Source organism: Salvia hispanica, chromosome 1 (genome assembly GCF_023119035.1).
Source record: "Salvia hispanica cultivar TCC Black 2014 chromosome 1, UniMelb_Shisp_WGS_1.0, whole genome shotgun sequence".
In the NCBI taxonomy this organism is placed as follows: domain Eukaryota; kingdom Viridiplantae; phylum Streptophyta; class Magnoliopsida; order Lamiales; family Lamiaceae; genus Salvia; species Salvia hispanica.
The window spans coordinates 49,979,937-50,007,818 of NC_062965.1; the positions used below are offsets into that span (position 1 = coordinate 49,979,937).

The 27,882-nt window shown below is 34.5% G+C and overlaps 5 protein-coding genes across 8 annotated transcripts; 2 read left to right on the forward strand and 3 right to left on the reverse strand.

The window, feature by feature from the left end:
- Positions 1 to 3,783: 3,783 nt before the first annotated feature.
- On the forward strand, positions 3,784 to 5,452 carry LOC125199669 (transcription factor bHLH139-like). The gene is made up of 4 exons (XM_048097612.1): positions 3,784 to 4,197; positions 4,515 to 4,730; positions 4,967 to 5,098; positions 5,185 to 5,452. The coding sequence occupies exons 1-4, from the start codon at positions 3,784 to 3,786 to the stop codon at positions 5,281 to 5,283; spliced, it is 861 nt and encodes a 286-aa protein (XP_047953569.1). The 3' UTR covers positions 5,284 to 5,452.
- A 3,352-nt stretch (positions 5,453 to 8,804) lies between these two features.
- Positions 8,805 to 9,765, forward strand: LOC125205469 (zinc finger protein ZAT10-like). The gene has a single exon (XM_048104423.1). It carries the CDS (start codon positions 8,888 to 8,890, stop codon positions 9,572 to 9,574), a length of 687 nt encoding a protein of 228 aa, XP_047960380.1. The 5' UTR covers positions 8,805 to 8,887; the 3' UTR covers positions 9,575 to 9,765.
- Positions 9,766 to 11,255: 1,490 nt separating this feature from the next.
- Positions 11,256 to 15,519, reverse strand: LOC125203165 (QWRF motif-containing protein 2-like). Of its 3 annotated transcripts, none has more exons than XM_048101485.1 (7): positions 14,039 to 15,519; positions 12,988 to 13,107; positions 12,776 to 12,892; positions 12,598 to 12,687; positions 11,665 to 11,775; positions 11,446 to 11,550; positions 11,256 to 11,321 (listed from the first exon to the last, which is right to left on the reverse strand). In XM_048101485.1, exons 1-6 carry the CDS (start codon positions 15,341 to 15,343, stop codon positions 11,476 to 11,478), a joined length of 1,818 nt encoding a protein of 605 aa, XP_047957442.1. In that variant the 5' UTR covers positions 15,344 to 15,519; the 3' UTR covers positions 11,256 to 11,321; positions 11,446 to 11,475. The 3 variants fall into 3 exon arrangements, with proteins under 3 accessions (XP_047957442.1, XP_047957435.1, XP_047957427.1); XM_048101478.1 differs by having other exon boundaries at positions 11,256 to 11,375; XM_048101470.1 differs by having other exon boundaries at positions 11,256 to 11,550.
- Positions 15,520 to 21,342: 5,823 nt separating this feature from the next.
- Positions 21,343 to 23,270, reverse strand: LOC125201691. Of its 2 annotated transcripts, none has more exons than XM_048099906.1 (3): positions 22,837 to 23,270; positions 21,823 to 21,869; positions 21,343 to 21,720 (listed from the first exon to the last, which is right to left on the reverse strand). In XM_048099906.1, exons 1-3 carry the CDS (start codon positions 22,922 to 22,924, stop codon positions 21,532 to 21,534), a joined length of 324 nt encoding a protein of 107 aa, XP_047955863.1. In that variant the 5' UTR covers positions 22,925 to 23,270; the 3' UTR covers positions 21,343 to 21,531. The 2 variants fall into 2 exon arrangements, with proteins under 2 accessions (XP_047955863.1, XP_047955862.1); XM_048099905.1 differs by having other exon boundaries at positions 21,799 to 21,869; positions 22,837 to 23,264.
- A 1,274-nt stretch (positions 23,271 to 24,544) lies between these two features.
- On the reverse strand, positions 24,545 to 25,982 carry LOC125212623. Its single transcript, XM_048112839.1, has 2 exons — positions 25,686 to 25,982; positions 24,545 to 25,042 (listed from the first exon to the last, which is right to left on the reverse strand). Exons 1-2 carry the CDS (start codon positions 25,765 to 25,767, stop codon positions 24,882 to 24,884), a joined length of 243 nt encoding a protein of 80 aa, XP_047968796.1. The 5' UTR covers positions 25,768 to 25,982; the 3' UTR covers positions 24,545 to 24,881.
- Between the last annotated feature and the right edge of the window lie 1,900 nt (positions 25,983 to 27,882).

A 27,882-nucleotide genomic window follows, 5' to 3' on the forward strand; every position in this document is an offset into this window, starting at 1 on the left:
ATCAGGTCGTTTTGAACCTGATAAACTAGCCAGTTTGGCCGTAAACCGCCGGCCGGTTGAACCGTTCCCTTAATGTTATAATATTTGGTTTGTGCAGTCGATGACCGTTGTTTACCCTTTTGTTTTATGCTTATATTAGTTATTGGGTGTGTATTTCTCGCTTTGAATTACGTAGATTTTACCTTAGTGATTGTTAATTCATTTGTGTTTGTGCCATTTAGATAAGTTTAATCAATGACGTTAATTTTGCTCTCAACTTTGTTGTATGCCTTTTTCTGTTATAAAAAATACTCCATATATTTATATTCAAATACCTAGTAACAAATTCATAGAAAAAGAAATAAAAATCCATATTGTGGGAATTGAGAGTCTCTCTCCGACGCATAGAGTTGAAACGGGAGGAACGGCGGAATCAAAGGTGACTAAGTTCATCTAATTTAAATATACATTGATTTATTAATTAAGAAACTAATTGTGTTTTTAATTTATTATGAATTAAAGTTTAAAAAATGAGATATCACAGCTAGCTAGGAGCTCCCCCCTTGGTCATATACAAATATTATTATTGTGCTTTTTCTTGCAACATAATCCCAAGTTCACTATGTATGTGTTAATGTCCACCAACATTTTTAACCACATAGATAATACTATTTTGATGGATATGAATCTTCCTAAAATCTCATAAACATGAAGCCAGCCCAAACACTAAATAATTCCGACCCCATACATAATATAATTTGAGTATATTATATATTCCGACATCGATTTATAATTTTATGTGCGATGGGATTAATAATCATTTAAATTTTTTTTTTGAGATAACATATATAACTACCTCAAATAGCCGAACTGTTTATTAACAAAAATATCTCAAAATGATCACGCAAGAATATTAATTTTTAATTATCTAGTATATCATCTGAGACGTACACTAATACTTCGAATATTAATTTTTTTTATTGTAATTATGTATATAGAGTTCTTTCGATACATCTACATTAGGGCTGGGGAAAAATACCGAAATACCGAAATACCGGCCTTATCGTATCGAAAAAATACCGAAAATACCGAATTTTTGGTATACCGTGACTTTCGGTACGGTATGATATCTTACCGAAAGATTCCGGTAAGGTAACGGTATGAATTTTCAAATACCGCGGTATACCGCTGCATACCGAAATTCGGTATATACAGTAAATTAAGGTATATACCGTAAACTAAGGTATATACCACAAAAATATAAACACAATTATATATAAAAATATATTTTATATATTTTTAAATTATAAAATCTATCATAAAATATAAATATAATTATGAATACATTATATTTAATTTATTTTTAAAATTATAAAATATAAATAATATTCTAGAAACTTTAATTTTTTATTTTAATTGATGTTGAAAGTCAGGTATACTGTAAAAGTAAGGTATACCGAACTTCGGTACGGTATACCGAAAATGAGATACGGTATTGGTATGGAAATTCGTCATACCGAAAATAAGGTATATCGAAGTTCGGTATACCGAAAACTTTGGTAAGGTAAAGGTATGACTTTTTTGCTTACCGTATTTACGGTAAGGTATACGGTATGGTGGTTTCGGTAAGGTATACCGTACCTACCCACCCCTAATCTACATGTTGTGAACAGTTGGAATTAATAGAATATATACTAGATCCACTACATAATAAACACTTCTATTTCCAACATGGATTGATCTAATAAAATAATAAGATTAAATGATGAAACGAATTCGAAGACGACACCTTACATCATGTGATTTTATCTTGATCGAAATTGATTAAACAAAACGTACTACGGAATATTTGATTTTTTGGATTTTATTTTGATTCCAACTATTGAAAGTTGTAAACGCCTCAAACATGCGAATTTTTTATTTTTCCAAAATCATTTCGTAAAAATTAAAACTAATATTACTAGTATTTATGGTGGGATTGAGGTTTATTTTGTTGAAGCATTTTATTGAATAATTACATCTTGAGAAACACAACTTGTATAATTGGGACGTAGTTAATTATTTTTTTATTTGGAGTCATAATAAAAACCTTCATTCTTCGATGTATTTCTGATGCGTTACAAAACACTATAACCAAAAAGATTACAAACAACATAGTAATGGTACAGATAAGTTCATCAAATGAACAGTAACAAAATCGACGCACAGATTAAAAACAAACAATCTATCCCAAGCAACTACAGAAAAAAATTACCAAACAAACACGCGAAAACAAAAATATTACTATCCACCAAAAATTAATGGTCCCACAACAGCTTCAAGTCGAATAAGAAGTTCCAAACGTCATTCATCAATTAGTTAATTCGATTTGATATATAGCAATGATATGATAAGAAGGGTTGTCATAGGTTAGGTTTAAGGCAAATATGGAGACAAAGAGCGAGGTATGCGGAATTTTGTCGTCTATGTTATTTTGTTGCTACAAAACTGTCATACTCATCGCCACGATCATCACCAAAAAAGCATACTTAAATTTTTGTTATCTATCTTTCAACATCATTATACTAATTTCCACGTTCTTCCAATCCCCCAATTATGTTTTTTAGGTGTTGCACTTGCATGTTTTTAATCTTAAACCAGTCACATAATCATATGTTTAGGGTATAGCAATAATTACTAATTAAATCAGGCGGAAGATGCATGGATCCATTTATTTAGGGATATGATTCTAATCCATCTTGTCTTTTGAATTTGAGTATTTTTGGGAGTATGATCTTAAGAGGGTACGTGCAAAGCAATATATAGGTAGGTGCATAAACTTAGTTTCATAAGGTTGTTCATGTAGTATTATGTCTTATTTCAGTATATTCACAATTAAAACTCCCATTTACTCCTTTTATTTTAGGTAAGTGAACTTCACGGGTGGGGATCCTCTGTCGTACAAGTTTGCACAACAGCCCCTGCTTTAATCACATAACAATAAAATAATATAAATTTATTTAATTTATTTTATTCATATGGGTGTAACAGCAGGGGCTGCTGTGCTTGCACAACAGAGGATCCCCATCCAGACTTCACCACTCCACTAAATCTATTTACTCAAATTCCATCTTCACCACTCCACTAAATCTATTTACTCAAATTCCATTAATATTCCATCTGTCAACTGTGGACGCACTACTAATCTTGATGGCGGATGACCCACATTCTAATGCAAAATCAGTAAATTAGCATAGGGATGAAGAAAATAAAAGTTTGATAGTGGCTAATAATTTTCAATAGAAATTTACTCAAAAAGAAGGGGACTTGTTTTTCATTGTATTTTTATGCTTTTTAGGATTAGCATAAAAACACAATAAACTTGCTGCCCATCTACTCATTTAGTCCTAAATGATTCCACACTAGTACTTAATAATCAATACATACACATTAATGTCATTAAGTCATACTTAGTCGTGATCAAATGATTAATTAGGTAAGACAGTTAACATAACTAATCTCTATATATTTTTTATTTTGTTGTTGTTGTGTGTGTGAGAGAGAGAGAGAGTTGATGTATGTATGTACTTCCCCTAATGATCTGTACTGTTGTGAAGGTTACTTGACAAAGAATTTGGATACATTAATTAATTTGCTAAGATCACAAATAATGCATTTAAAAAAAATGAACTTTTCTTCTTCTCTTCTTATTCTATCTCCTATATAAATATCAAACCAAGCAATCCACTTTTTCAATCTCAATATCCACAATTCAAAGAAAAATCAAAGAATAAAAACATAAATTTCTTCCTCAAAAAAAAAAAAATGGAAATCGCAGCATCTTTCCTCGACGAAGAATGGCAATCACTGAGCCAAATCTTCTCCAGCAGTGAAAATCTCGATTTCTTCGCCTTCAGCGACACTCCATCGCCTTCTTTTCCGATCTCTCAAGAAAGCAGCAACGCTACCACCGATTTCGACGAAAGCCTTTTCTTCAATATGCACGGAAACGAAGATCAACACCACCATCACTCATTTGAATCCATGATCATGAATTTGCACAGCAATGCCGGCTTCATGGAGCTGCCTAGTCACGATTTCGTGCACTTGGAAGGCGAAAATCGAGCTTTGGAAACTGCAGATTCTTGCCGGATGAAGAGAATGTTTGATGAAGTTGATGATAAATCCGAGGGTTTTCCGACTGAAAAGCCTATGAAGAAACCGCGCGTGTCAAGAAATGTAAGTGTGTCACATTGTCTGAATTTCGCATCTTTCAAAATTTGAATGAAAAATCACAAAATTTATTTTATTTTATTTTTCAAGTTTTTTATCCTTAAAACGACATTATTTTGCCCTTTGCGTTGTTTCAGTAATACACTTCGCGCTACTATTCATTTACATCAAGGAAAAAATTACTGTGGGGCAATTGTGAATATATTTGAAACTTTTAGATTTTAAAAGACGCGGGATAAACTATAACTTGACCAAATTTTGTACATACAATTAATTAACCCTATAATATAGCAAGTGATCATTGACAGTAAAATATTTTGCAGAAGAATACAAGTGGGCAGCCAAAAAAGGGGAAGAAAATAATCCAAGAAAAGAATAATGAAGAAGAAATAAATGGTGGAGGAAATAGCAGCAGCTGCACCTCTGAAGATGACTCAAATGCTTCTCAAGAAGTTATCAATGAAGAAATCAAGAACTCCAACACCAAAGCTAAGGCTAGTAGGGGTTCTGCAACTGACCCACAAAGCCTCTATGCAAGAGTAAGTTAACTTATTTGAATAAGTCCATCGCTCATTATATGTCTCATTTTGTCATTTTAGGGAGTTAAGCCATTTAGTATCTCATTATACTTTTGTTAATTTCGGCGAGTGAGTCAGCATCCTACTAACTTTTTTATCCAATTAATTTTTTTGTTAAATCACGCCGACTCAAATTGGGACATTTAATGACAGACAGATGTAATCATGTTGTGACGGTGTTTTCATGTAAATTGCAGAAAAGAAGAGAGAGAATCAATGAGAGGTTGAAGATCTTGCAGAATCTTGTGCCAAATGGAACAAAGGTTGACATTAGCACAATGCTGGAAGAAGCTGTGCAATATGTCAAGTTTTTGCAGCTTCAAATTAAGGTATATTTTCTTCAAATTTTCACATTATAGAGATTAATTTCTCGAAATGTGACACCTAAATTGTTTTACTTTTTATTTTTTTTCAGTTGCTGAGCTCTGATAATATGTGGATGTATGCTCCACTTGCTTACAATGGAACAGACATTGGCATCTATGACCAGATCTGCCCAAATTTGAGACTATAGAATTCAGCATGAATTATTGCTGATTTTTAAACCAAATGAGGCTACGAAAAATTCTTAAGAGGAGTTATTTTCATTTTCATTTTTTCGTGTATAAAATATTATTGCATGAAAAAAAAACTAAATATTAGTAGTAAATTTTTTGGATGTCAATTTAGAGGAAAGTATCCAAATTCAATAGTAATGCTTCAAGTGTATAGATGTCTCTTTTAATATGTAATTTGATTGGCATGTTGATAATATTTATGTTGAGCATAATGTGGTCTGTACATTCAATTTTTTACATTGTTAATCATATCAATCTAATTGTCCAAGATTATATAAGTCACGATTTTATTAATTAAGATTGTGAATTCTGAATAACAAGAGGCAAAGTCATGTGCATCTCTATAATTAAATACTACTCCTTAATTAGGTAGTATATGAAATACTTAATCGAGGTGGAGTTTGAACCTTAGATCTCTCTGTTGCAAGAGATTTAGGAAAATGAATGGTACAGTTTTATCAAATTTGATATTTCTAATGTAATTTATATTAGCTATATAGTACAGTTTTATCAAATTTGAATATGAAAATGAATTTTAGGAAAATTTTAGTTTTGATTATCTAATTTAAATCATAAATACATCTCCCCATTTTAGTAATGAAAAATTTCGTTGCTTACCAAATGTTTTGGATTTACTAATTCATAAGTGATGGAGTATTTGAGATGGGCTCATGCTTGGGCTGAGATTTTGCAAAAGCCCAAAAAAACTTCTAATTCATCTAAAAAACTCTAATTCTTTTTGCTTCTCAAGTTAACTTTTAATTTTGATTTTGCATAACTCAACAATATATGGAGGACAATATTATAATCTATCAAAACTTTCATTTATTACCAAAAATAATTATAGCATTACTCTATTTATGTAGTACTCTGTACATATGTGTTTCAATAATTTTCAGAGGAGTAGCAAAACTTAATGGTAGTTGTAGTTTTATGATGCTTAATTTGTGTAACTAGGTAGTGGTAATATGTGTGTATATATTACTCGTGCAAAATAGGTAAACTCCATTTAATTCGACCTTTGAAGATCCGACCTCACGGTATGAAAGTTCCACCCAACCATTTGGAGCGGGGTTCACTTTCGTTCTTCGCCTGCTACCATTGCATGCGACGGATGCCGCACAGCCTATATCGTTTGACACCGGCAACAACATTATTCTTCACTGAATCCGAACCACGATGCCATTACCAGAATCTGTTATTCGATATATATTTTCCAACAAATAAAAATATTTAAAAAACACATTAATCTACAATAAATCCACTTAAGAGTAGATGCATTGTACTCTTATTTCCCAGCCAAAAGTTAGATACATTGTATATCTATTAGGTAAACAACCTAATGTTCAAAGACTATGGATATTAATTATGATGACATCTTGCAACTGGATCAAAGACTATGGTGTTAATTATGATGACATTTTGCAATTGGATCACATTCACATGTTGGATACATGATAAAAATCCATTATTGAGTACTATAATTTTAATTTAATATTAATTGGATAATGATTCCATTCCCACTTTAGATTTTGATGTCAGCAATAGAATTACTCCAGAATCACCTATCATACAAATTTAGATAAAATATTGAAAATAGAGATATCTACAATTCCGCATGAAAAATAGTACTAGTACTTAGTAGTTATTTTGAATCGGATGATGGATATCCTTAGTAATAACTAATTTAATTTGAAGATAGACTTTACATTTTCGGAGCGATACAATGATAAATTTGGAATTTTAAAATTAAAGAACACACATAACTTCACCAAAATTTATTTTACTTTTATTTTTGTTTTGTTTTAAGGGTGTGAAGAAGTAAGAGTAGTGTAGGAGTTTTGACTTGGACCAAATCAACCTTAGACTTCACACCCAGTCTTCAGTCACAAGTTGACCGAATACACTCTTATACACACCACACACACTATTTCCTCCATCATTATCACCTACCTCACACCACTACGTCACACTTTTTCAAAATATACTACTCCCTCCGTCCCGGAGTATTAGACTCACTTCTTTTGGGCACATGATTTAAGGAATTGATATTTAAATAGTTAAAGTGGAGAGAGTAAAGTATGAGAGAGGGAAAAAGTAAGGGAAAGAAGAGAGAAAAAAGTAGGTGGAGAATAAAATAAGATTAATGTTTTTTGCTAAAAAGGGAAATGAGTCTAATATGTTGGGACATCCCAAAAAAGGAAAGTTGGTCTAATACCTTGAAACGGAGAGAGTACTATATTTTCATACGTACTCATATGATTCGAGCTCTCTATGTTTTGATTACTCGTTCCTCATATATATCCCTCAAATTATCCACAAATTTTCAAATTCACACTCCTTTTTCATTTAAAGAAGTGTCCTATTTACCATTTTTTATTTCATAATAGATGCTCTAATTTCAAAGTTTTAGAACTAACAATATGCTTCTCATTGTACAATTAAATTGGTAAATTGATATACTCCTTCTATAGTAATCAGTTTTACAAAAATCAATTTTTTAATTTCTCACGTTATGATTTTTTATTTATAAAAATGTTCATTTTTATTCATGATAAAATAACGTTTATTTATGGCATCAGTCATTTTTATAAATTAGTGAATTTTATTCGTAATAAAAATAACTTTTACATACTCCTTCCTTCACTACCAAAATTCTTATACTCGATTCGCCGCTATTAAATGTCCCATTTTTCTTTTTTCATATGTCTGTCAATAAATATTTCATTTCACTTTTATTATATTTGGTAAGTGATCTTACATTCTACTAACTCATTTCACTTACATTTTATTATAAAATCAATATATAAAAGTAGACTCCACAGTTCACTTACTTTTCTATCCACTTAACTACATATAATCAAATAATTTTTTAAAATCCGCGTCAATAAAATATGAGACATTTAATTATGGACGAAGGAAGTAGTAGATCTCATAAGTTTTAGTAATTCAAATTTGATAAGGTATGAAAAAGTGAGATAAAGATAGAGTTGTAGAATATTTTTAGTGAAGAACTTATTAGAAAGAATAATTTATCAACATTCGAAAATAAATAAATTTTGTGGAGATAAGAAACAAAACTGTAGTAAGTCGGAGTGGATTTCCTACATCACTTTCCCTACTCCATTCCTAATCCATACTCACAACTGAATAAAATAATTCTACTACTACTTAACCATCACTCACATGTTTTAAGATTATTTTATTAAATTGTGAGAGGTGGATTAGGAATGGAGTAGGAAAGTGGAGTAGAAGTAAGTTACGACGAAGAGATTAGAATATTTTTTTCTTGAGACTCACGGTAAGACACAAACTAAACGTGCTAATTTAATCATATATGTTTATTAATTTCCTAGTAAATATAGTAGTACCATTTCTCACTTTCCCAACACTTATGAAGCAACTTCCGCCCAACCGCCAAACACTTCCTTATATAAAACCTATTCCAAACTCATTTATTTCATCATTCAACAACACAACAAAAAAAACACTCTCCTAAATCTCCTTCCAAAAAAAATCACAAACGCACTCTCCTTAGCTAATAGAAAAAAAAAAAAAACAATGGCCCTTCAAGCCCTCAACTCTCCGACAACTCCGACGCCGCCGTCGTTCAAGCTCGACAACACTGCCACCATAAACTACCTCGAGCCGTGGTCGAAGGGCAAGCGCTCGAAGCGCCCCCGCACCTCCGATCACCCCACCGAAGAGGAGTACCTCGCCCTCTGCCTCATCATGCTCGCCCGCGGCGGCGCCGCCTCCTCCACGGCGGCGCCACCGCCGAAAAGCCTCCCACCGCCGCCGCCGCCGGCGGTTTACAAGTGCTCTGTTTGCAACAAGGCGTTCGGGTCCTACCAAGCCCTGGGCGGCCACAAAGCCAGCCACCGCAAGCTCAGCTCCGGCGGCGGCGGCGACGAGCACTCCACCACCACCTCCTCCGCCGTGACAACGACCTCCGGCGCCGGCGCCGGAGGGAGAGTGCACGAGTGCTCCATCTGCCACAAGGGCTTCCCCACGGGGCAGGCCTTGGGAGGGCACAAGCGCCGCCACTACGACGGCGGAGCCGCCGCCGCCGCCGCCAGCTGGTCGGAAGGGGTGGGGTCCACCGTTAGCCACCGGGATTTCGACCTCAACCTGCCGGCGTTCCCTGATCAGTTCTGGCGGAGATTCGGGGGCGAGGACGAAGTCGAAAGCCCGCACCCGGCAAAGAAGGCGCGGACTTCGCCGCCGGCGGAGCTGAAATTTGTTTGAAATTATTAGGAAGTTGATGATTAATTGATTTTTTTAAAAAAATTGTTAGTTTTGATTTGGTAGTGGGAATTTTTTTGTGAATACAAGTGGGATTCAGTGGTAGTGGTAGTGATTATTTATTGATTCAATTGATTTATTATAGTGGGACTATATATTTATTTGATTAAATGAAGATTGTATTATTGTTGAAATTGAAAGTTTCCAAGTTGGATTGCAAATTGCAGAGAAATTGCTAGTTGAGGTACCGTCGTCATTCTAACTCATAGAGTTAGAGTTGGAAATGGCCAAAAAATATGGACTTTCGTCTTCGACCAAGACTCTTGGCCGTAACCGTGACGTGATTTAATGGCAAAACCTTATTAACTTCCCTAGGCCTATTTAGTTTTTGTAAGAAGAACACAACATATAACTTCTAATACAAACATCTATCGTATATAGCTTCTATATTTGTATATGTCAACAAGTTCTCAAGAATCACGCCAAATTCAGCCATTCCTAACGGATTTGAGACTCTTCAATACATTTTAAAAGAAAGTCGTTTTACCTAATTTGGGGACAATATGCAATATTGAAACGTTAGTCAAGACGAATATGATATATATTATGCGATAAGAATCTCATTTACGTGATTAAAACCTGCTTTTATACAATGAAATCTGATTTACATGGTAAAAACCTGATTTGCATAAACCTAAAGAATAAAACTAATATACACAATATATTTTCAAAAAGAAAAATAATAATATTATTAGAGGAGCACTCGCTCCGTCCCATAATTAGAGTTACATTTATTATGTGCATGAGTTTTAAGGAATGTAAAGAGTAGTTAATTGAAAAAGTTAATGGAATACGTCCACTTTTTTATATTGACTTTTTAATAAAATGTTAGTGAAGTGAGTTAATGGAATGTGAGACTTACTTACCATTTATGGTAAAAGTGAAATGTGACTTTTATTGTGCGACAGACTGAAATGGTAAAATGTGACTCTTATTGTGGGACGGATGAAGTATTTTTAATGGGTCATCGGAACCCAATCAAGTCAAACCCAAAATATCGGATTTTTAACAGGTCCACCCAACAAGATTTGACATAAATTTATTAACTTTGCACGTGTTCGTGTCAGGTTTTCTTCTCACATAAAAATGTACCAGCAATAGCATTTTCAATGAGAGTAGCATTTTCAATGAGAATTGGTGTTATAGGCAATTCGACCCGTCCGGAAATTCATGTAAAATTAACTCATTCTCCATTGGTTGGCATAAACCAAACTTAATTATAGAATTAGGACAAGAAGATATAGAGTAGCTAACATCTGTTGTGTTTTTCTTAGTTTAAAGGTGATTAATATGACAGGTGGCAGGTGGCTCTCATTTCTTAATTTAATCACCATTATACTTTGATTAATTTTCGGATAAGTCATCTTCATGTCACTCAATTTAGCTGATTCATCAAGATTTGATATCCATCTAGCTTACTCTTTTAGGCATACCAATTCAATCCAAAATTTATGGGTTAAACCTAAATAAATAAATAAATACTACTAGTAAATAATAATAAAACAGAGAATTTTGATTGGTATTTTTATGGAGTTTACACATGATTGTAGTAACTTCTCTTTTATCTCTCTTCACTACCAAGACTATAAGGTAGATTTGTTTTAGAAGATTTTGGACAAATTAGTGAAACATGCATATTCACACATATAAATTTAATGAAACTGAAGAGGATTGAGTGTATACAACCAACCTAGGCCACAATGAACAACCCCAAATTAGGATATCCTATCATATCTACCTTGCACTGCACACACCAAACTACATTTTAAAATGATCTTCGATCAGACATAAAAACTGCTATGTAACATACCTACCGTGTTAGCCGTAAAATCGTGATCAGCATGTTAGGTTTCCTTTGAAAATCTCTCTTGTGAACATTGAACCTGTTGTACTTGGACATTTAAGCTCCAATTTATCACCTGCCATCACACCTTATGTTAAGGAGAGATACTAGAGAACTAGTTTCGTAGCGTAGAATGGCTTAGAGAGACGAGGAAGCGTAAAGCTTGATGATGTTTAGTTGGCATTCTAACCTGTAAGGGTATGAATGTTGTTGAGAATAAATCTTTGCATTGGGTTAGCAAACCATACTCCCTTGAGCTTAACTTGGAAAGTTCCGTTGCCAGTGAGTTCATCCGCTCCACCTGTTGAGACATACTAGGAGTTAAAACACAATTCCAGAAAAAGATGGAGACATCTAAACATTAGAATAGTTTATCACTTTGCCTTTCACCAAGAGTGTGCCATGATATTTACTTATCTTTATACCAGAACGCATACGAGTATACGAGTCTTATATTGCTAGCTTTTCGATTTTAGGATGCCTTTAATCGTTAGTTTTGCTAAGTGTGGTGACCAACAAGAGACATATAGGCTTATCTTTCACATAGACCAAGTAAGAATTAGCAACCAGAAAAATCAACTTGTGATCGATTTGCGACTCCTATAGTCAGGAGATGGACTCTGAGACTTATTTCCTCTTCACTCATTTTCAAATATTTATTGCATTATTTTTTCATTTTAAACAACCTACACCGCAAAGATTCATGGCAACCGGAGAGAAAGAAATGACAGTACTGCCAGCTGCTCTCACAACAGATAGAGTTTCCATACTTATTGTATGAGCAAAGCACAAGAAAGCAATAAATATACACATACAGAAATCACAGTGTTGTTATTTCAAGTGGTCACGGCATTAAAAGCTTGTGATGGTATGAAGAGGTGAAATATTTAAGTAGGTTACAGGTGACTCACAAACACAGTAGTCATAATAGCATAAGTTATTACTCATTCGGGAATATGAGTAATTACTTACAACTTGTAGCAGAGAGTAGATGAAGTCATAATGCAAATTAGCAGCTTAGTAATTGTTGACTCGTCAAAATTCTGATGAGTAGGTAAAGATATAATTATAACTCAATTGCCTCCAAATTTAGATATACAGTTGCATTAAGATGTAATTATACCTTCAATTGCAGAGAGTATATTGAAGATTCCATTGCTTGCATTACGTCAACAGCTGAATGTATTGCTTCTTGAACCTTATGAACATCAGCCTGAAAATGTTGAAGAAAGGACAGAGAAATTATGCCTTTTAGTCGAGTGTTGAACTATCAAGTAGGAAGAAATGAATGCGGTTCATACCCTTGCACCATCAACAATAGGAAGACGGAGAGTGCTAGCTTCTAACGCTTTTATCGCACCAGAAACTGAATTCCAGTAATCTCTATCTAACATACCCCACGTCTCCAAATGTGGTTCCTGTATCCAATGAGAGGCATGTGCTCCAATTAAGTTTCCATCAAATCCAACGATAATAGAGGTTAGTTGGAGGGGGGAATGGGAAAAAGTCTTACTTGATCCTTTAACATAGAATAAAGCTTCAGATTCAGTCTCAACGATTGTAGTTCAATCCTCTTGGAACTAACTGAGTGCCGCAGTTTTGAAGTGTTCACCCAAGCATTATAAAGGTGTCTCTGATGTGAAAAGGAACAGAAAACTATGAGAACAGTTTCCCTCAAAAGCACACTAAAGAAATGCAGATAAACCATTTAAAGTAAGTATATCAGATGGTTAGTCTAACATCGATTTGATATTGGGAAATAAGTCAATGATCATAGAAAAGCTGACATAGTTAAGACACTGCCATCAAGCCATAAGAAAGAATATATCTAAACTTCTAAAGGCAAATCAGTTACTAATAAATGCATGTTTCCACCCTCAGCAAATCCTATTTGATTCTAAACAACTCGGAAGCAGGTGGTAACTATTTGGTTATGGTTCCAGGCTTTCAGCAAAAAGAAAAAACAGTCAAATTAAAATGCCAAAATATTTTTATTTTGAACTTGAAGAATCCATTTTATCAGGACGGATACTTTAGCAGGGCGAAAATACTTCATAATATTTCAGGACCAAGTGACAAAACTATTCATTTCACCAACTGCTTGGGAATAAACACATATGGTAACCCAAATTGAATAGAGATAATATAGACAAGTTGATGGTGTATCCATATCATTCCCACATAGTTACCAATTTTAAGCAAGGACCAGCAAGCTGAATATTATTCAACTATAACTGTTAACTATGAGGTAAGCAAAGCATTTTAAAACCATCATTTGCCAATAATTAACTTCTAAGTCTGATACACTTACTTTAAAATCTTAAAGACTAAGCCTTCTCATGCTCAGGTTAGACCTAAGAGGCCAGAAAAAAAAACAACTTCGAATAGCATCTAACTTGTCACTATCTGTAAAATCGAATTCCTTCCTTAATTAACTCGACAAATATGATGATAATTTGGAGCATTAGTCCAACTTGACCATAAAACAATTGAAAATGAAATCTAAACCGGTTCAACTTCAACTTATTTTAAAAGCCTCAAAAGTGTTGAGAGCAAGCTAGTACCTCTGCTGCATGTTTTTGAACCAAAATGGCATTCTCTACTTTTGCATTTGCTAATCGCCACTGCAACTGCCGGTTATACAGCATCCTCAATTCATGCGCATCAGCTATTCGATTTTCACCAAACTTTCCTCTCCTCAATTCAATTGGAAAGCTTATCAAGGACGGCGTACTAACCATGCTATTGTCATTCCCTGTGCCATTTCTAGCTCTTATTGGACTAGCCATGCCCCTCGGCAGAGCACCATTCCCTGAAGTCATGGCCCTGCTCGGTGAGGCCGCTCTGTTACCCCCTCTGAGAGGCGAAGGTCCCCTGTTCGCATAAATTTCCCGCGGTGACGATACAGGACTATCGGTTTGAAACCTCTTTGCCACAATTAATTTGGAAGAGGCATTAATTCTGTTTGACAAGGGTGAAGCAGGATCTACAACTCTCTGAACTCGGTTGCTAGCTTCTTGCCAACATCTTGCTGGTACGATCATCCCTCGCAATTGAGTCGTATCTCCTGAAACGGTGCCCTCGGAAGAGACACTCTCAACATCCGAATTCAACGAACCTCCCAATCTCGATCGACCTCCGTCGCTAAATGCTGAATCGTCAAGCTTCAATTCAGAATCCACAGATTTTCTCAATCCCGAAATAGCAGGGCTGGATCGATTCCAATTCGCTCTGTCTGCGCCGTAATCCAAGCTTCGACTCATTAAACTCGGATTCTCGCTGCGCAATCTCCCAGGCCAAAGATGTTGCTGCTGCTCGATCGGCCTCGGAGTGTCTCTATCCTTCACCGTCCGATCTCTCACAGGAGTAACCCCTGCTTTCCGCCTCTCCGGCGTCCCCTTCCTCGTAACTCCCGGAGTCCCCACCGCCGCCGGAGGCGGCTTCACCTTACTCACCGGCAGCGAATACGATTGCCCCTGAAACGACACTGACAAACTCCTCACCGACCTCACCAGCATTTTCTCCGCACTGGTCGGCGTCGCAGCCGTAGCCAGCGGCCGCCGTCTCTCCGCAGAAACCGCCCGCTGCTGAGTCCTCGGAGTGGAAATGGCGGTGCCGAGGATCGGAGATTGAGACCTCCTCGACGAAATCGACGATCCGGAGGTGACGGAAGACGACGACGACGTCGTATTGGAATTGGAGGAGGAGGAAGACGACGTCGTCGAGAGGGACAGGTAGCGCGAGGTGACTTCGCGAGCTCTGGGGCGGCGCGGAGGCGCATTGTCGGAGTCCGACGGCAGCAGCGGCGGGCGCTTCGGAATCTGCGACGGCCGTTGCTGCTTCGGAGTGGATGCAACGGCGGTTACCATTTCACATCGTCCGCTCAATTCTCGAACCCTAATTTTGCAACTAAAATGATGCAATCGCCGAAACCTTGCTTCACCGGAGCTGAAATTACTCAATTAGGAGTGAAGCAGAGAGGTTTATTGTGTAGAGAGAGAAAACGGAATTGCCGAAATGAGTGGTTAGAGAGAGAAGGATCATATGACCGTTGCTTACACGGCGATTATATGTATCTATATATATATACACGTTTACATTTTTGATTTTTTTCAATATATCGTGATTTTGGAGCATAACTGTCGTGTACTGTGTTGAGAGAGGGAGAGAGAGGGGAGATTTTAATATTAAAATAATGTGTTTGACAAAGTTATGCAGCAAAGTAAGCTTTGACTTTAGTGATTCTAGTTTAAGTTGGATCGCTGGTTAACTGTTGGTTTCGGTTCAGAACGGACCCATGGTGAGACGAATAAGCCATAATCACGCTAATGGTTTCATCAGCTCAGTTACAATTCAGGCAAATTGGAATCATCATCGTCGGTTCAGAATCATCGATTAATCACCGGTTCAACCATAGGGTCATAAAACAAAAGTTCTTCTAAAAATCGAATTTTTGGTTTAGATTGCTATCATTATTTCAAGTCTAAATTACTTGCAATTAGTAATGTTAATTTGTGAGTCTATGTCTCGGATTTTTTAATGCAAAATATTCTCGTTTGAGTTGGGGAGAAATTATTGTGAGCAATAAATGGCTAACAAATTTAAAGTTTCTAGTTAGAAACGTCTTCAAATTTTTAAATTTTGTAACACTCAGCAATAAATTGGCAAATCATTTATTATATAAATTTGAATTTTCCAAACCATGGAAAAATTGAAGCCCCAAATGTAGGAAAGGTGGATGTCAAGAATTAGGATTTAGAAAACATAAAAGTTAATTTGGGAGGCTTTTTATTATAAACAAGTAAAAAAATCGTATGGAAATATGAATGAAAGAACTTTTTAGCCTTAGCCCAAATATGAGCACAAGACATATTTATTGTTACAAATTTATTATGGAAAACGTTGTTGAAGGCATGTGAATATTTGTACGATGAATAACACAAGTAATTTATATTGTCGAAAAATAGAATGTAGTAAATCTAATTATGGATTTATTTATATCGATTGAGGGTGTATTGTGGTATGTAATGTGCTTGATATAATAGGATTGGAATTGTATTGAAATTGGAACATTATTTTTCGTTGTATAGCATTTTGTCATATCCATGCTTAATTTTTTGAATTACATGCGCATATACCCATCTACATTTACGTACACTAAGCGACTCGAACTCTCAATCTATTAGTTGAAGAAGAAACGGTCTATTATCAGAATTGCATTTTCTCGTCATGTGTATAGAATAATAAATGTCATATGGAGTTAAATTTTACCTCATTTGCAAGACCGTAGCCAAGTTATTGTTTACTATCAACCAATGTTCCATCACTAACAACATAAACAAGTAGAGTATCTTATTTGAAGTTTAATGTTTGGACTTAGTATTAGATTCCGGAATAATTTATTAGTTTCATTAAGTTGCTCTAACATCTTTGTTTCAACAACTTAGCAAAACTTTTCTTAATTTATGAAATATGAATATAACATGTGAACTAAACAAAGGACGCCCTGACTATGAGTGTGTGTTGGATTTGATTATTTGATACTATTAATGAGTTAATTTCTTGTTTTATTTTTCTTAGCTGAAGAGTGTGTTTTTTTAATAGTATAAATTTTTGGATGAAGAGTATGCCACTCAATTGATATTTGCCTTAGTCATCTGTCAACGTATTAATATGTTTTACAATATTCTATTTTTCAATAAATATATTTGTATCTATGTTAATAAATATGTGTGTCATCAATAGTATTTATTTCCTGTCAATGTCAATATTTAATTTTTTTTTTGTCTTTGTACATGTTTAATTTTGGTGGATTTAATATAACCTCAGCTTTTGTTTTAGGGATAAATAATTACTATAATAAAACACAACATAATTATGAACAAGTCAGAATATTTTTATAGAATGTCTGCAAAAAGAGATGAAAAGCATGCCTTCAATTGCAATGATACAAATATTCTTTTATTCATCATTTTTACCCGCAAAGGGCACATGATCATAAGAAAATTAAAAAAATATCACGGGTATTATTGAATGATTAAAATAAGATGATTAGTGGTATTAGGATCTCCAAAATTACTTAGTAAACTAATTACACTAGGACCCATTTAACATTAATGAACTAATTATAGACTAAGCTATTAGCTTCAACCTTAACTAAAGGCAAACATACTTCCCTATATAAATATATTTTGCTGGTAAAAAGTATAACAATCATTTTTCAGAAAATTTCTTCTTATCTTTTAATAAAGAATGCTGACCAATTTTGAGTTTTAATAAAACTAGACGTTTTGTGCAAGTACGAAGTTATTATTTTAATTATTAATTATGACAATAATTTTAACACTTAAACAAAGCCAAAATCATCACAACATCCCCATTGAAAGCCACTTTTGAACAATTGAATTATTGAAAATTCCAATCTAAATTTTATTTTATTGGGTATATATTATTAGTTCACCAATCTATAATGTGGTAAAAATAAAGAATTAAGATAGACTGAATAAATATAAAAAATGAAATCTCTTACTTTAAAGTTCCATACTACTAATCCATTTTATTTATTAAAAAAACAACAAAATACTACGCCCATAAATACGGAGTACTTTATATTTGAGTGTGCAGTGTTTTATGGAACGAATGTAATATGTTACTACTCCTATGTTGTAACGATTTACTAGGTTAAGACTCTCGCAATGTCGTATTACCATGTTAAATCAGTGTATTCAAAACGACGTTGTCACATCACATTAGAAACCCCATGTCATATTACGATGACTATATCGATATATTTTTCCCAAAATTCATATAAACTATAGTACTATATTATGAAAATGAAACAAATCAATTGGATAATGAGAGCCCAAAAGATAAAGTAAAAGTGGAGAAGAACCGTGAATGCTAGCTAACTTAAGTAGAATATGATCTCCTACCAATGCTAAATGACGATAATCACTTTTCAAGCACATGCATGGTGCTCAACCATCTCCGTTGATCTATATAGATATTGCATCTCCACCGTCCATCATATTCTATGCCTTCTGATGCAAGAAATTTTTTAATTTCAACTTTTTCCTCAACTTTATGTCCTTTTATTTCCATTACTCTCAAGTCTCATCAATGAATCAAATGCTCGAAGTTGGATAATTTCGTTAAATTCAGCCTTCGGAGGTCCTGCCAATCCCACTGTACGACAGCTCCGCTACAATCTATTAGGATTAGGTTTACTTTACGTTCTTTGTACAACTCATTGCTAGTAATGACTGATGACCTTGTTCATTGTATCTGGTCTCACAAGTTCTGTTTATTTCCATTACTATATCTGTTAATCAAGTTATGGAAGCTAGAAAACTCCATTAAATTCGGTGTTCAGAATTGTCATCGATCCCATAGTGCGGCAGCTAAGGCCAAACCCGAACTCGAACGAACCCTAGCTCCAATAATATAATGTAAAGATTCTAATAACCATGAGACCGTTTGCGGAAGCTAAGGAAAGGGAAGCATTATCATGAAGAAATATGGTAATTTAATTATGATGTTACAAAATCATTTCTCTTCGGACGGAAAGGAAGGGTTAATGCAATGGAACAGCAAAATAAAATAATTATTTGAAGAAAATAATTTGATATAGGACGACCAACATTTGATAAATGATTATCGACCTAATTAAAGTCATACTTTTCTCTCTTAATGACAAATAGAAAATGAATAAGATCATTTCTCAAAGAAAAAAGAAAATAAACTGAATAATAATAATCTTAAATCTCCACTTTGAGCAAAAAGAGTAACACCCACATGCGCAAAGCCATCATTTGCAAGCTAAGTCTCAAAAGCAAATTGAATGAGTCCTCTTTAGTTTGTGACTGTGATCCTCTATGGCCTATCACTATTGCTTTGTTTGGTGGTCTAGCTGGTTTTGTCCCACATTCTTTTCCCACTGTGGGTTGAGGGTATAAAGGTAATTTCATTTCAATGTTAGAGTTATGTTCTCACGCGTACATAAAATTGACGATACGTACAACACATGTTGTGCTATTACGATATGGTCGGCACAGTGGTGGTGTCGGATTCAGAACATAAGTTTTGGGATCCAATGGGTGGAAATAGAGGTGCTCGATTTTAACCAAATCGGTTGTTAATCGCTAGCTAGGAACCGGTCAGAAATCATCTGTTTTTGAACTGGAACCAGCAGTTCACGGTCAACCAAACCATGTAATCTTTCACATGCCAATTACTATTCACGATTCCACCTAAACAAAATCCCAAAAAGACGTTTTTGTCAAAGAAATTTGTGGATTGTGGGGCGAGCATGGCGTTTCTGACTGACCCTAAGGGAAAATTAGGCCTATCTGAAAGGCAAATCTCAATAGGATCAGAGGGTAAAAAGGTAATTTCTTTCCTATGTACGAGTTTTGTTCTCACGCGTATGCTACACCAAATGTGTTACTACGATAATATCAGATATGGTATTCCTCCATATTCGAACTAGTGACATAGCATGTACATGATTAATTTTTTCTCGGACCATCTCGTCTCGTCGATGATGTCAAATGATACCGTTGGTGCTCGATGCATAAAATCTCGATTCACTATCGGAATCCATGCATGGCATTGTTGGCTGTATAGATGCCGTAATTACTCAAAAAGAGGATGAATGCATGTGGTTCACTCTCATACAAAGCTGTCAGCTCAAAAGAGGATTCCCATTTCAACGTCTGTTTTAGTGGTTGTAACAGTTAGCTCTACAGCTCTATATCACATTGTAATGAGCAAAAAGAGTAATTGGTTGGATAACAAATATTTTGGCAACTGCCACTTGTAGTAGTATCATTCTTAGAGGATGCTCGGCTTGCAAAATTGTATCCCAGGTTTAAATATGTAGTATGATTGGTTCATGAGATTTAATCCCAGAACTCAATCTTAGATAGATAATCATGGAATAATTAGTCATAGCTAATCCCCTATGACTAAAATAATCTCACAACTCAATCCTAGATTATCTTAGTACTCCCCCTGTCCCACTAGAAATGAAAAGTTTTCCTTTTTGGGTTGTCCCATTAAAAATGAAACGTTTCTTAAAATAGAAATAACTTTATCTCTACTTTTCCCTCTCTCTTACTTTACTCTCTCTTCTTTAACTCACAAAACAACACTACATAAAATCCTGTGCCGAAAAGCAAACGTTTCATATTTATTGGGACGGAGGGAGTATTATTTTATCTAGGAAACCGAACATCACCTTAGTTGATTTATTAATTAGAGGGGAAGTCAAACTTCAGTGCAAGAAAACTTATTCGGTTTGTGTAATGCAACAAATGTGGAGTTTATAGACCAATTGAGATCAAGCTTTAGTGCATCATTGATGTTTTCATTGAGAGCCCACACGAGGCAACGGGTGAAATTTGGAGTTCGAGAACTCCATTACTTGAGAAGCACTTCATGAATTATTAACATGTAAAAAGTAGCAATAATGTGATCCATATGAAGGTTTGAGAGGTCCTTCAACCTTAAGTCATGGTGGCCAGCAATAAAAGGTGATATAAAAATGGTCCCCTATTTTCTTTTTCTGGAAACTATATTCTATTTTTTCATTTTCAATATCTAGGGAAAAGGAATAGAATGATCTGTAGGGACATGGAACATAATTTCCTATCAAAGTCACAACCAGAAACACTGTATTATTGGGGAAAAAGATATTTCTAAGAATATACAAGACTGCAGTTACCGCGAGTCTCCTTATCGTGAGTCCATAAATCTCATTTTTATGACTACACCAAACGTATAAAATTATTGAGTTCGCTATTTAATCACACATCGAATTCATTAATTTTATACATGTGGTGCAGTAAATTATAATTTCATAGAAGGATAAATGCAAACACTAATTTCATAGAAGGATAAGAGTGGCAGATAAGTGGAGTAAAAAACTAACTTATCTGTCACAAATATTACAATTACTACGGTTTAATTAGGAAATTATGCAGAAGGAAACACCAGATAGAATTCATAGTTATTACATCATTCTAAGAGGAGTGGTATTATTAGTGATGAGGAAGTGTTAGCCACCATGTTGTGGTTGACCGGGATCGGGCGAAGGATTGGGGAGATAAGGCATTAGAGGAGTACCGTGCTGGACAGGTCCGGGTCTTATTGAAGCCTTAGAATTTGGGACTGGATCAATGGACCGGTAATCCTCCAAATTAAGACGAGGAACATCTTCGTCCGGTGTAGGAGGCTCCCTACTTTCCTGCAGATTGCACGTAAAGGGAAGAGAATGAGGTCGCGTTTACAAGGTTCGTATTTTCTAAATGCAGCAAGCTCTTACCTTGAGCTTCCTGCTTTTCAGTACCAGTGTCATGGCATTGCTCCCACTTGCTTCCATGACTTCAATTGTGACTGACCAAACACATCGAGAAAAAATTATTGATTATGGCAAACACAAAAACACTAGCAAGGTGAAACAGTGAGCTAGACAATGATAGTTCCCACGACGATACACCAAGATTCTTAATTGAAACGATATTTGCAGTGAAGATTTAACTAGGATACGAACAAAGATTAGAATTTACATACTATACATAGACTGCGACGGCCCATGTAACGTTCTCTACAAGAACAAGAATATGCAAGCCTTATATATATGTTCATGCAAAAAGATTCAATTTTTTCACTAACTGAAGTTCAAGAACCATCAAGAAGAGCTCCTGTGGTCAGTGAAGACCATAAATTATGATATCAAAAAACTAACTTTTTTAACAAACAAAGCAACCATTTTTCATGGGTTCGCAAAGTTTCTAATCTAGTTAACAAAGAAACAAATCATAAAACAAAATCAACTCATTTTAGAAATTATAGTTAATTCCCTCATTCCATTAAGTTGATAAGACCATCTCCAGCCATAAATCCTACTTGACAGATCTCCAAATGTCAAGCTCAGCTTTCAAATTCTATTCAAAAAATTATCTGCAAAGCTCAAAATTTTAAAGTCCCTAAATTTTATTTGAAAATTTATCAGCAAGCATAAATTATGACCAAAATTCAATTCTTGATGTCACAATAAATTTGAATCTGAATATTACTATTTTTTACACAATTGATCAGTTGTTATCTCTGTTTATCGAAGTAAACTTTATGGTGCAACTAATTAAACAAAACCTTTGCATTTACTTAATCACCAAATTGCATACTTTCATGAAGAGATAATTCAATACAAATTAGTAATTTTAAATTCAACCAAAAAAACTACTTCACCATGTGTTTATCATCTATATAAGCATATTGATTTATCATATTTTAAATTTTATACCAAAAATTCATAAAAGGAAAATAAAGAAATAAACACTACTATCAGCCAAAAAATTACCTGGATTAGAGCTGAATCTTCCTTGATGGTAAACAAAAGCAGCTGTCCCAATCAACATGAACAAGCACAAGAATCCAAAGCCCCTCATTTCAAGGAAACAAAGAAAAAAACAATTTTTTTGTAAAAGGGGAAAATCAGCTCGCGGAGAAAGAAACAAAGAAGCAGCGCAGGTTATATAACAAACTCAACCCATTCAGAAATTCGTCTCGATTTGTTCTTCGATTCAGTCGACCCATACCCTCAGCAAAAATTGGGGGCCAAAAGTAAAATTGAGTGTCGTTATGCGGTGATGAATCATGATAAATGATCATGTGGCTTTTCGTTGTCACGGCCGTTGCTGCTGCTATAATCTGTATGATTGAATTTTTTATTTTTCAATTTTGCTGCAAAATTGTGCAGAGGTATAAATGTGTGAGTGGATGAGGGAATTGAATGCTGCCGAGCGGTGGAATGCGCGCCTTCTTCAAGATTGCTCTTTTGAGATAAGACAAAATGTATTATTCTATTTTATTTTCATATTTTAAAGATTTTCATCTATAAGAGACACATTTTTTTAAATAGAAATTTTTTCTCATTTTAATTACTCCTTCGTCCCAAGATATTAAATCTCTTTCTTTGTCCCAAGATATTAAATCTCTTTCTTTTGGGCACAGAAATTTAGGAGATGTTATTTTGTGGTGTAAGTGGAGTTAGTAATAAAATAAATTTTTACCATAAATAAAAATGACTCAAGTATGTTGAGACACTCCAAAATGGTTTATGGGTTTAATATCTTGGGACGGCGGGAGTATTTCTTACTATCGCTGCATTCTTTTTATACTAAATTCAACAACATTGTCTAAATCTCGTGCCAATCAATAAATATTACACTTATAATAAGACGGAGGAGGAGGTAGTAAAATGTGTTTTCAATTTTAAACTTAGTGATGCAACCAGTTCAAAATTATTAGTTTTGAATCAGCTTCAATAGAAGTGGAGTATAATTAGCCCGCTTCATGATTACATTTTTAATTTTGAATCTATAATCGATGGTTACGTTTTGATTCTAGTTGGGTAGTTTCAATTGGCTTTTTACGAGTTTTTCAATAATTCTTTCATGGATTTTTCTAATTTTGGGTCAAAATCATAGATTATAGTTTCAAAATTTCTTGAACCGGAGCCGAACTAGTATAATCAATATGCCAATTCTGGTTTAGCTTGTGAGAGCCGATTACGATTCCAAAATCAGAACCGCTAGTCCAATTCACAAATGAACGAAGAACTAAGTTTAACCATGCATCCCTGCATAAAGACTAGAGACATATATTCGATGTAGTATGTTTTATTTTTTAAAAGTAGAGTCAAGATAGAGTTTTAGATCAGTTAGAGTATGTTATTAGCTTTTCTAAAAACTATACTAGCTATAGTAGTAAAATTTATATTTCACATATTTAATTGGTATATTGAAAAGTCAGCTTAGTTTTGTGTTGTACAAATATTAAAGTTGGCATTAAGTTTTTTTTTTTTTTTGCATGTATATTTTGTATATTTCTTCCTATATTTATTTATTACCTTAATTTCACAGGAAATCCACCTACTCATCATATAGGAAGATCTAGTAAATTTATATTAAGCCATATATGAGTCTTCAGATTGAATTTGTTAAGCCTTTTAAGGTCAGATAGATACAGACCCTGAACAGATAAAATGATTGCTGATGCAAGAAAACTAAAAAAAGGAAACAACAGAAAAGTTTATTACAACATCCCAAGAAATGGGAGGGGGCTCTTTGATTCCAACAAACATACAGTTGGAGAGCCACCATAACATTATACATAGCCATCCCCAGCATCCCTTCAACATAAAAAGAACCAGAAAGAGAAACTTCTGTTGAGGGTGGGGAGAAACATCATAGGACATTTTTTCACATCTTCACATTTCAATGACACAAGAGAAAAGAGGACATTGATTTACTGTAAGAGACAGCAAAATGGTATGATCTTCAGAGCTCACACACACTGCATATGTATGCTTGTTCAAAACTCCAAAAGCAGGAGCAGATGAGATCAGTGGCGAAGCAAAGAGGAGCATTGCGGCCATTGGAACCTCCTAGAACGGCTCTTTCTGCTTCTGGCGAGGTCTGCCTCGTTCCTCTTCAGCAAGTCCCATAAGATATGGATATCCTCGTACTCACATGTCCTCACGTCTTTGTCAAGTTTGATGAGCCCTGAAATTTTGTTCAACAAGGTTCAGTGTTCAGACGTAGATCATATCTAGTGCAGTACAGACACAATGGCATCTTTGATGGTACAAGAAAAATCGGACAGAACAAATTGTGTTAGGCTTTTTAATCAAGTAGAGCATATCCCAACTTGCTCTATGTTAGCTATCAATCATTTTTCAGAGTTTCATACCATAATTAGGAAGATTCAAGCTCAGTAAACCTGTAGTGACTCATGGAGAAAATGTGATATTTGGCTGGTACAAGCAAAATTGAACAGAACAAATTATGTTAGGATTTTCTATCAAATATATGCCATAGTTAGGAAGATTGAAGTGATGATACAAAGTGATTCATATTTGATTACCAGATTCATCACTTCATTGCCATTTTTAAAAATCTAATTGGCTTATTTTCCTGCAACTCAACATAGATGGATTTCATCATTTCAATTTTCAATAAGCTGTATGTATCAACTATTACTATGATTTATACTCAATTTTGCAATTGAACGAAGATAATACTATAATTGAAATGACAGATAAGAAATAAAATGAAAACACAAGTGAGAATTCCTAAGCCAGAGAAGATTAAACCCTAGAAAGCAACAGAATTCCATCAAAATCGGAGAGAATAAGAGAGAGCGAACCTGTTTTGCGAAACCCGAACCTTCTGGATACTCCGATCCAAACTTTCCGCATCGGAATCGCCATTTTCTCCCAGCAATTCATCTGCGTCGCGGCCCTCTCAGTGTATAATCAAAGTAAACACACTCCAGTCAGCAAAAATTCCTGGAAAACAGTGAAAATTGAAACAAAAAAACATCAAAATTAAAACAATTTGCGTATGAAAGTTGCTAGCTCTGCTCTCTCTCTAGGAATGAGGGAGAGGAGAGATGAAGATGGAGTGATGAATATATGATGATTGATTGATTGCAGCCTGAATTGTTTTCCCGTTTGAATTCATTCCGAGTGGTTGGTTCGTAACTGAAGGGAGCACGTGTCGGGGTGTGAGTGGTTACACGTCTCCCAAAACGATGTCGTTGGTATGAGCTTGAAGATATTTCTACGCCTAGTGTCCACGTGGATGCTTGATGTTGGGCAGCGTCGACGTCTGTTTAAATTTTTTTGAGGAATTGTAAAATCAATTGAATATCGAGCGAATGATTATAGTTCTTCATTTATTTATTTTTTAAAATGGCACTGTTGAACATGATATATCCTTCACTGTTGGAATATCTGATTGTTTGTTTTCTTTTGTTTTTTTTAAATCCAGTTCACGAGATTAAATATTGAAATTTGACATTATTATTATGATTTTTTTAATGTTAAAAGAAAATGATGTTGGAACATTTTAATATGGTCCAACATAATAGTCTAAAGATCGCATAATATTAATGACTATTTATTGATTGACTCGATTACGTGATCTACTAAGGTTATATAACTTATAGGGTCAAACGATTATCTATTAAAATATGAGGACTATTGTGCAGATACTACTTTGGATAACTTTAATTTTGTTATAGGTGAAATTAGAGTTATAATAAAGTTAGGGACTTATTCCTAAATACATGGTTATGGTCCCCAAGTGCAACTCTATAAATAGGTCAATAGATTCACATTCCTATTGAACGTATCAAGACTCTACAGATTACAGAGAATCTGTGAGAGAACGTTGTCACTTGGAAGACTAATTTCCATACTTCAGAATCATTAAAAACATCATGAATCCGAATCCATGTACGCTTCCGCTTTATGTTTATCAATCGTATTCGACATGTGTGATTTATGTGATGAAATTATGTGAATCATTAATTTGATTCCAACAATTGGTATCAGAGCCAATACATGTTGGAACGAATTGATAATTCATTTATCTATGATTTTTCATTGTTTGGATTCAGTTTATGATTTGCCGTTGAACTTGTTGAGGTTGTTCATCAATTCTTCTGTGTTTTCTAATGTGAGCGCAAGATTTCTTTTGAAATTTTTTTGAAGAAATTTCGGATGAAAATTTGAAATTGTTTGTTGAATTCATTCAAAAGCTTTTCAATAGAGTTGATATTTAATACACGCAAACCAATATATTATTGGTTTGTGAATTGAGAGATTATATGCGTGAAATTTTCAACAATTTTAACTTTTGAATATTTGGTCTCCAAACCCATTCCAGTTCCTTTAATAAATTATTTGGAGAAATTTCAAATCAAAATTTGGGTTTCTTCGGTTTATGCTTCTCTTGAGTTTAACAGAATGTTTGAGAGAAATTGAGAAATAGTTTCTCACTCAAAATTCTTTTTAAAAAATTAAGTTTTCAATTAAATCTGACCACCGTCCATGTATTCCGGCGAACGGCGACGTCGCCAAGTCTCCGGCAACGTCGCAGCGGTTGACGGCGGTGAATCGTTGGCCTTACTTCATGAAACGACGCGACCACCGTTTCAGAAAAACTGATTTCAGATTCTATTTTTAAAATTTGGCTTAATAACAGCAGCCAATTTTTCCTTCTCTGGCCATAATTTTATAAAATGTTTGGGCCCACAATTTTGGATTTTGAACTTCTTTTCCTCTATTAACATTTACGCAAAATTGTTTGCTAGTGCCCAAGAGTATTTTTCTTTAATAAATAATTAATGGTATTTGATTGTTTTAGTTAGTAAGTAATTAATTAAATAATGACTTAAGCTTTTATTATCTATTATTTTAAATAAATTAATTAAAGCATTAACTTGCCAAAGTGAGCTCTGACGTGTAAATTAATTTATTTAGAATATATAGGATATTTATATACTTGAAATACATTCGAATAATTAATCGGCCCAAAGGAAGATTGTTATTTGGCCG